The following is a 9996-nucleotide window of genomic DNA, read 5'->3' as shown; positions in this document are numbered from 1 at the left end:
ATCGCTATATATAGGTCACAAACTTCATTAAATACATCTAAATATGTTTCTGTGTATATATATAAGAAAACATAAATAAAAATTTGGCTGCTTGTTGTTATCAGCTGATTTAAAATTCAATATATATATATATACTAGAAAGTGTAAAATTAACTTTCCCGAATCTTCAATAGAAATAGAACTTCAAGTCGTTGGGGCTTTAGAGTAAATAAGTTGTACACACAAAAGTAAGAAGCTCAAAAACCGGCTTCAAACCGAACCATATATAACTTCAAAAATCATCATGTTTAAAATGTATAGAATCAGAATCAATAACATATATTCACTTTTTGGGATCGCAGGCAACATCTGTTACATAATTTTGCACAAAAGCTATATATAGACCCATTTTCAGGCTATAAGGATAATTTGAATAAACTAAATCGGACACAAATAATACTAGAGCGAATATGAAAGAAGCAGAAGAAGTTGGCATAGCCACGTCCACCTGTCCGTCTGTCATAATTCAGTCATAGAGAAAAACTTGAAGTATAAGCTCATATTTTTTTTAATTTTAAGGCTAAATTTTTTATCTTATATTTTATTCATATTTTTGTATTATTTTTTTATAGTTTTTATTATTTAATATTTATTGTATTATATATTATTTAATTTTTTTTTTATATTTTGTTTTTTATTTTATTTAATTTTTTTTTTTAAAACCTAATGAATTCGTGTTTCAGCGATTTGGCAAATTTCACCCGCAACAGTGGTAAATTGGCGGAAAACGTTTTTTTGAAAATCATTTTTTAATGAAAAGCTAACAGCTTAAATCAAGAGTTTCATATTAAAGAGAACATATATTTTGAATCTACAGCTGCTTGTGCCCATTTAAGGCGACATTCAAGAAATTGATAAGAAACTGAAGTGTAACTAAAAATAATATGCAACCCATTTCTTCAGCAAATAATGCTCATTAATATATCTGATAAGTTTCTATTATTCACTCACACACAGTCAATGCTTGCACAGCAAATATTTGCCAACAGCAATCGGACGTGTTGTATTACAGGGCGGAGTAGGGGGAGGGGAATGGGGAGGGGGTGGAGGGGTGGCAGGGGCAAATTGATGGAACCGATGGAAATGCGTTTCGGTCAACCCTTATCTAATTTCAACAACTTGGACGACAAAACGTCTGACTGGTTTTCTATACTATGCATCAGATATCTCGCTACGTTTATAATGCCCCCATATAAATACACATGTGTGCGTGTGTGTGCGAGTGTGAGTGTGTGAGTGTGTGAGTGTGTGTGTATAGATGAAAGTAAATACTTATCAACAGTGAAGCTAAAGAATATTAAATCAATATTTAACGGTGCTGGGGCAAATATGCGTCATATATATATATATATATATATATTTGATATTGTTATATATATATATATATATCTGATATGTATGTATAAAGTCAGAGGTGTAGCTGTGTTATTTTATTGCGGGAGCTGGAACGGGAACCCTTCGCAAGGTCGCGTGTTTATCGCGAAACGTACTGCACTTCAGATAGGCCAGCGAAATGGCGTGTTCCTCGACACCCAACAGGCCCATTTTCATTTCCATTTCCATTTCCATTTCGATTTCCATATCCATTGCCCGACCCCCGGGCTACATGTCGCTGAGCGCGTAGACACAGCGTCTACCCGAGTTCGCACAAAGACTTCACTTTTTTTTTCTTTCTTTATTATTTTTACTTTGATTAGATCACTTGGCAAACGGCGAACGGCGAACTGATATCAGATGTGTGTCATATGGACGGGCCTCTGTTTCGATTGGACGTTCCAAGGTTAGACGCAGTGCGGATTTGAGGTCTATATAACCTATGTATATGTATGTGTGTATTCATAATAACTCTATTTCAACACAGCTCTGACCCTTGGCAACAGTTCTGATTCGGACTGGAAGCGAATTAGTCAGCCCGCGGTTCGGCTTTAGAATTTCACAAGCTTTGCGCGGCTTTTCTGCAGATTCGTGACATGGGACACGTGTTGCTATATACGCAGAAAGACTCTATTAGAGAGAGCGAGAGAGAGGGTGGGAGGGGGAGGTAGGGAGGTAGAGTATTATCAGAGAAAGCAACACGCTTACGTCAAGGTGCAACCTGCGGCAATTAGTCAAGTTTTAGTTCAACTAATTGCATTCCTTTGGCATGACTACAAAAGACAACAGGTGCTCTGGCTATATGGGGCACGAGTCATTAGTCAGCGCATGACTATATTACATTATCAGGCCGAGCAACAATGGAGTTGTACTCCATTATTATATTTCATCAGTTTATTACCCGAATTAGTCAGAACAAAAAAGTTAAATGTTAAGCGAAAAGGTTTCTTTGTTCATCCCTATCATCGGAACGATTCACAATGCTGTGCGGAACTGATTCACGGCGGAAAATAGATGGAAAGGCTGAATCGCATCTGTACTGTGATCCAGCGAGGAAGCAGATAGGCACAGGCTGAACAAGTGGAGCTTGTCAAAAGAGCTGCAAGCTGCTGATATACCCCTCGTATTGGCAAACAGGGTATAGCGCTCATCAGGCCCACAACTAAAACAACAAACAGGCGTCGCATGTCAAAGCGAGACGGAAGATATAAAAGATGAAAAAGTCAGAAAATAAAACTAAAGAACGATATATCAGCAAAATTTGTGTTTTTTTTTATCTCGCAGCTCAATTGATTTACATAATCAACGAAAACGCGTTTTATTTTGCTGGCTCTACTTAAAATATCCCCCCCCCCCCCTTTGTCCATCCCCCGGCTTTTGCTACCCCCGACTGAATTGTTGCTGTTGTAAAGCTCTGTGCATTTAATTGAATGCTGATTAAGTTTTTATTCAATGAACCAAAATGTTGCCGTATAGCTACATAGCATGTTCTATAGATACCACAGTGCGTGTGTGTAAGTATGTGCACACACACATGCACACACAAATGTATTCATAGATTAGTCATTGATATGGACAAAGTGTTCCCATTCGACTTGGCACATTTCTAAACGTGAATAATTTAATAATGCCTCGTTAAGCTAATGAATTTAGTTCTAACTGGCAACTGATTGATTGAAACGCCTCCATACAGCATGTATATACCCCATCTATAATCTAGGGTATTCACATATATATATATATGTATGTACATTAATTAGTATAAAGCTCTGCTCCAAAACTAATCACAGACTTTGTAGTGGCTGTTAAGCTGGTCAATGGTCAAAGTCAAGGATTCGAACCAGTGCGACGGTTCGAAACTTCTATATATAAATGTAGTTTTTTAATATGACAAGGTATTCTAATTGAATTATGGTATATTTTAAAGAAAAGACTTAACCTTAAGACAAATCACAGCCTTTTAGTGGGCTCTAAGGTAATTGAAGGTCAAGGATTCGAACCAGTGCGAGGGTTCGCACCTTTCTTTATATAAATTTATTTCTGATTGAATTGTGGTTTGATTGAAAATAAAGACAAATCTTAAAGACATTCGCTTAGTGGGGTTAAAGTCAAGGATTCGAACCAGTGCGAGGGTTCGAACCTATCATTAATAAATTTATAAATTTATATTTAGTTATTCAATACATTGTGGTATATTTTAACGTAAAGAATTGACCTAAAGATATATGCACATATAGTACATATTCTCGAACACACGTAATTAATTTGAAAAATTAATATATAAAATATAATCTTTTTTTTGACTTCTAGAACGCATAAACTTGGCTTGGGAGCAGTTCGGGCAGAACTTCAATTGAATTAATGCTGTATAATTAAAAGAAAAAGAAATATCGCAGAGGGTATTAAATGTGTTTCGATTAATTGAAAATTTGAGAATTATACGAGAATATCAATGAATAGATTTGTTCGACAGTAGAAAAAGAGACGAGAAACCCGTTCGCCTAAAATATGGTATGACAGAATCGATTGATATAAGCGTGGGAATAGAACTTAAGTGGGATGATCTCAGCGATGGCTGATTTAATTTTAGTCGCTTCCGCTATGCAAATCGCTCTCACTAAATGACACCATGACAGGTGTATTAACGGTGCCAAAAATAATTAAACATTTGACCAGAACAGGACCAACAAATCGCATCGCAGCAGCTGCCCGAGGGAAATCCATCGCATAAGCTTGCGACTGGACACATAAGGTGGGAAATCTGTGGCAGGATTCGATATTTTCCCAGGCCTAAGCATGGCATTTGTAATTTCACACTTTGACCAACAAACGACAACAATCGAGAGTAAATTCGCATAAGATATTTTTGTAGGCACTTTAAACAGAAGCATAGCTAATGACAGGACCCGGACTCAAACTCGGACCAGGACAAGGATCTGCTGCGGATCTACCCTCGCGTGGGGTGGGTGAGGACCCACGCACATGTGTGTGTGCCTATGAGAAACCTGAAGAAACCCATCCATAAATAATGCTGAAAATATAGAAAATGTGTCAATGTAAACAAAACGCGAGTGCGAGTGCGAGTCCGAGTGCGGCCGGGGCAAAAGGGAGACAGCCCAAACTGGGAATCTGTCTGTGTCGTCTGTGGCATGCAACGCACTCGTTAAGGCCGACCTGCCACTTGGCCGGATCGATTCTCGTGCTACCTGCCCCGAGTTCGGGCCGGGCTGATGATGTTACCTGCAGCTAATGGCTAATGGCCGGCAGCAGACCGCGCGACCGACATAAATCCATAAAAACATGCAACAACAACAACAACCACAGTACAACAAAAAGAAAAGAAATAATTAAATTGCAATTATGTGCAAACAATTCCAAATCCGGAGATTCGGAAAAAGTTAATTACACGACAATAAACAGCAGAAGCAGCAACAGTCACAACCTCAGCCTCAGTCTCAACAACAACAACAACAACAACAACAGCAGCAACAAGCGAGTTCGAACCCGCTTCCCGCTGGTCTTTTGGGCCCTGGACTTAGACTCAGGTACATCCGCTCGGGGTTTCTCTCAGACGATTTGATTTCGCATTTCGCGCTGCTCTTTTGGCTCTGGCTCTGGCTCTGTATCTGTTTCTGTTCTTGCTTGGGAGTCTCTGGACTTAAGCTGACATTAATGTGCATTTGGTTATCTGGCTTCTGGTCGTCTCTTAATCGGTTTGGTTGACTGATTCCTGGTGACACGTCGTCTACATTATCATTAGCGTCTGCGCGCACTTTGATCGCCCATTTACCGATTGCCCGGCCGATTATCCGTGCCTCTAGCCCTCCCCTGAACCTATCTAATGAAGACGGACAAACAAATTAGCTTCGGTCTGATTTCAAATTAGTCTCTGGCGTTTATGTTTAAAGAGCCACGGTCATGAGCTCAGCCGACAAATACCGCAGATACGATTATAATTGGCAGTTGTATTTACACCAAATTCACCACCATGAGTGGAATCTGGGTGAATTTAAACTTCCTTTTATGAATTAACAGTTCAACGGGTCGACAATTGCCTATTAGCTGGGGTGGAGAGGAGTTATCAAATTTTCATGAAAATGCGTAAAAAAGAAAGGGTATATTGTAGTTTGGCCAATGTATATATGTGGATGAGGATGCATCTGTAATCCCATTGGCTTAATTTATTCTTAATCAGCACCAACAACCGAGTAAAAGTATTCATGTCCATCTGTCTCATTTTATCAGTAATTTTGACATTCACAAGAACCTTTAAATACACGAAATTAAAATCTCAAACAACTCCTTTAAAAGTCGATTGTTTTCGATTGCTCTTACTTGTTCTTTGCCAAAGCCTTGTATGTATGTCACGCACTGCCCAAAAAATTATACCAAAGGTAAGTCCTGAAATTTGTATAGTGGATTGAAGAAGCACGACCGCTGCTTTAGATAGATAAATAATCCGTATAGGAAAATCCACGCATGTTGTCGGAAAATGAGTGAATATCTATGATAATAGATATTTTTACTTTTATTATATAAATGCGAACGTCTTTAAGCTCAGGGTGAAACACCTTGCCTTTTGCAATCGGGAAGGTATTGTATTTGTAACCTTAGGTCCCAAACAAACCATGTAATCTCTCTCCCTCTTTCTCTTTCTCTCTTGCTCTGCCTTTCCCTGCGTCGCTATTTCGTCAATTCTGGAATTCAATTGCTTTAGTTTCCATTGAGAGCTTTAATTAGATCAAGTGCCATCCAGTTAAAATGTTAGTAAAGCAGGTCAACTGTTCGAATCTACGACTATCCGACAGTCAGACTGTCCGAGCGTCCAACGGAGCAACTGGGTGACCCCACTGAGTGACAGCTGGGGTTTAGGTGGGTTCAGGCGAGCTTAATTAGATCTGCATACGGAATGTGGCGCACAAGTTGGGTTTACCCCAAAATGGAGTTGGAAAAGTCGAAAAGCGCTCAACAGTGCATAGTGTGTGCTGCAAGGATGCAACTGGCATTGCTCTCCATTTGGATATGCCTGGCCGGAGCTCTGGATTGGAGCCAGCTGATGAGTCCGAGGCCCGCGGACAGCTACCAGAGCCAGCTGAAGCAGCTGCTGGAGAGGCTGCTGTGGCGGGCGCAGGTGCAGCGCTGCTTTGCGGTCATCACAGACGACCTGCACCACGCCCTCTACGACCGGGCGTACTTCGAGGCCGTGGGCCCTCTGCCCAGACCCCACTATCTGCTGCGGCTGAATGCCAGCGAGAATTTGCACAGGCCGTCCAGGCGAGTGGAGCTGCTGCTGCGCGCCATCCGGGCCAGTGACTGCGACCTGTACGTGTTGACCCTGCTGAATGGCTGGCAGGTGAAGCAGCTGATGAGGTTCGTCTACGAAAGTCGCGCCTTGAATATGCAGCGCAAGTTCCTCCTGCTGCACGATGTCCGGCTGTTCACCGGGGATATGCTGCACGTGTGGAGCGTCTGTGTGAACGCGTTGTTCCTCAGGCGACAGCTGGACAACAGGTGAGTCCTCCTCTGGCCAATTGTGCCCAACTCATCTTGAACTTTTCCCTCTGGCAGCTACAGCATCTCGACCATCGCCTATCCGGGCATATTGAGCCGCGTTGTGGTCCTCAAACAGCTGGAGAACTGGAGAGCTGGTAAACGCATGGATGGAGCAATCATTTTCACGGATAAAACGCGAAATTTGCACGGTAAACAACGAGAAACTATCTCCCATTCCCAACTACTGGTTCATCTTAGAATAAGAACCTTTATCAGGAGTGAGACCTGGATGGATCTATCCTTGTCCGTCAGGAAGCTACAAAAGCCTAGCTCATATCTTCTCCTATTTCCATATGGGTTTTGAGCATATTTCGAAAATTATAATAGCTAGAGAAAGCAAACTTTGTCTGCAGGGTTTAGTTTAGTATAGACTGCTAAAAAATAATTAACTTTATGGATACTTTTTCCCATTCCCCCCTCAAATTGTACTATTAAAAGTAGATACGATTGGGTCTTTTGCATTTTGCGCTTTGGTATATATTGATATGCTTTTCTATATCAAAATTATGCCCTACACGTTTCATAAGGATCGGAACATCAAAGTTAATCAAGAATGCCTTTCCAAAATATGGTTTGGGATAGGCGATTCGCGTGTTTGTCTTTTTGTGTGTATCTGTATTATAGGAAGTGAAGTGTTTATAGCAGCAGTTCGTTGCTGAGTTCAGGGTATATCATAGTCGGGCAGTCCCGCTTATATAATTATTATAATAATTTGTGTACTACCTCTTACAACGAAGGCTTAATATCCTTGCAGACATTAGCTTTGTGGTTTTGCAAATATGTGAGAGTAGAGAAGCTTCAAAATGTAGAGACTTGTTTGTGTAGAAACAGACAGACGGATGGACGGACAGACGGACATGTCTATATAAACTCGGCTGTTGATGCTGATCTACAACATATATACTCGATTGGGTCGAACATATCTTCTTCTTCTGTGCGTTACATATTGCATGCCAAAATTATAATCCCTCTACAAGGGTATAACAAGCTTAGGCTTGGATTTAATATATATGTATATCCGAATATTATATAAGCAGAGTAAGTCAAAATGAACGACTTTTGTTATTTGCAACCTTTCTGCAAAAATTTATTTTAATTATTTAATAATTAATATAGGGAAAACATGTATGTTACTTAACTGGTTCTGTGTGGAATGAATCCAATGAATGAATTGATTCCAACTATATTTCCAGGTGCTCAACTGGCGGTGGCCATTGCTGAGCACGTGCCGATGGTGCAACTGAATCGAACCACGAATACTTATCAAGGCGTTGAGGTGGAAATCATGAACTCCTTGGCCAAGGCCCTAAATTTCCAGCCGCTTTATTATGCAGTTAATGAGAGCGACGCCAGCGACTGGGAGCAGTCGCTGCAGGGGAACGAGACCCGCAGAGAGGAGCGAGGTCTGGTTGGGGAAGTGGTAAGTTTTTGGTATGATATGATGCCCGAGCCCTGAGCTATCTCTCGACAGGCGCAACACAAGGCTCGCTTTGGCATCGGGGATCTGCATCTGTTCCAGAGCTATGTGCAGCTCGTGGAGCTGAGTGTGCCTCACAGCGTTGAGTGCCTGACGTTCCTGACGCCCGAATCCTCGACGGACAAATCCTGGCAGACCTTCATACTGCCCTTTAGCGGCGGCATGTGGGCTGGCGTTCTGCTCTCCCTGGTGGCCGTCGGCACCATCTTCTATCTCATCAGCTACTTGAATGCGCTGCTCATGGGCAGCAGCAGCCGGTTGGCCTTCTTTCGCTGCCTGCGCCGGAGACGGGGACGGGGACGGGAGCGGGGACGGAGGCAGCTACGTCGGGATCCGCTCAGCTGGCAGCGCTTAAGCTTTCGCATTACCCTGGGCAGGCATCGTCCAAGACCCCAGCTGGAGGCTGCTCGGCGGGACATCTTCGATAACTATTCGAATTGCATTCTGCTCACGTACAGCATGCTGCTCTATGTGGCTCTGCCCCGCATGCCGCGCAACTGGCCGCTGCGCGTGCTCACAGGCTGGTATTGGGTCTACTGCATCCTGCTGGTGGCCACCTACAGGGCCAGCTTTACGGCCATTCTGGCCAATCCGGCGGCCAGGTATGGCATGCGCATCATTCAATATTCCAATATGCTCGCCTATATTCCTTTCACTCAGCGTCACCATTGACACGCTCCAGGATCTGAGCCGCGCCCGCATTCCGCCCACAACTGGAGCAGCCGACAACAAGCAGTTTTTTCTAGAGTCCAGCGATGAGACAGCCCGCGAGGTGGGCGCCCGCATGGAAATAGTGGAGCAGCTCGACGACTTGGTGAGCATGACAAGATTATATAGAAAACTCCTGCATATGTGCTGACTCCTGATCCCGGCCAGACCAAGCGCATAGCTAGGGGTCAGTGCGCCTACTACGACAACGAGTTCTTTCTGAGATATTTGCGTGTGGCAGATGAGACACATGGTGTGGCAATGGGGGCCCTGCACATCATGAGGGAGTGCGTCGTCCATATGCCCGTGGCGCTGGCTCTGGAGAAGAATTCGGCGCTGAAGCCGCACGTCGACAGCATCATACAGCACCTAGGCGAGGGCGGTGGGTGCAGCAAACCATTCGACTCAGCTCCATCTAAACCCCCCTCTCTCTCTCTCTCTGGGTCAGGTCTGATTGCCAAATGGCTGCGGGATGTGATCAAACGTTTGCCAGCCGAGGAGCAGGCGCCGCAGGAGGCGCTCATGAATCTGCACAAGTTTTGGAGCTCCTTCGTGGCACTGGCCATTGGCTATCTGGTGTCGACTCTTGTGCTGCTCCTGGAGCACTGGCACTTCAGGCATATCGTCATGAAGCATCCCATCTATGATGTGCACAATCCCAGCTTATACTATAACTTCAAGCGGCTTTATCCGCACGAATAGCTTGCTAATAATGTAACTAAGATATTTATATTAAACAATTCTTGTCCTCATCAAAAACACAACTGACAATTCTTGTGAGTCGCTGACGCAATCAGCGGAGCTCACTTCGGATGGGGGCATACCATAAAAAAGAATGCCATATA

At 43.0% G+C, this 9996-nt stretch overlaps 1 protein-coding gene across 1 annotated transcript; it reads left to right on the top strand.

Annotated features, from left to right (window-relative positions):
* Positions 1-6406: 6406 nt before the first annotated feature.
* Positions 6407-9853, top strand: Ir68a (Ionotropic receptor 68a). Its single transcript, XM_064695535.1, has 7 exons — positions 6407-6924; positions 6982-7115; positions 8160-8386; positions 8438-9045; positions 9104-9257; positions 9320-9533; positions 9600-9853. The coding sequence occupies exons 1-7, from the start codon at positions 6407-6409 to the stop codon at positions 9851-9853; spliced, it is 2109 nt and encodes a 702-aa protein (XP_064551605.1).
* The last annotated feature ends 143 nt before the right edge of the window (positions 9854-9996 follow it).

Source organism: Drosophila montana, unplaced genomic scaffold (genome assembly GCF_035044405.1).
Source record: "Drosophila montana isolate Dmon_TW-CO22-7 unplaced genomic scaffold, ASM3504440v1 contig_3829_1, whole genome shotgun sequence".
Taxonomy (NCBI): Eukaryota; Metazoa; Arthropoda; class Insecta; order Diptera; family Drosophilidae; genus Drosophila; species Drosophila montana.
Note: the sequence above shows the minus strand (reverse complement) of the source record. Positions and strands in the feature narration are given on the sequence as shown.

What these genes read in the sequence shown, in the direction of transcription:
- Ir68a (XM_064695535.1), top strand. Translation starts at nt 6,407, where the DNA reads ATGCAACTGGCATTGCTCTCCATTTGGATATGCCTGGCCGGAGCTCTG. An exon ending in TAAAACGCGAAATTTGCACG is followed by an intron (nt 7,116 to 8,159) that starts GTAAACAACGAG and finishes CTATATTTCCAG; the next exon opens with GTGCTCAACTGGCGGTGGCC. An exon ending in GAGGTCTGGTTGGGGAAGTG is followed by an intron (nt 8,387 to 8,437) that starts GTAAGTTTTTGG and finishes ATCTCTCGACAG; the next exon opens with GCGCAACACAAGGCTCGCTT.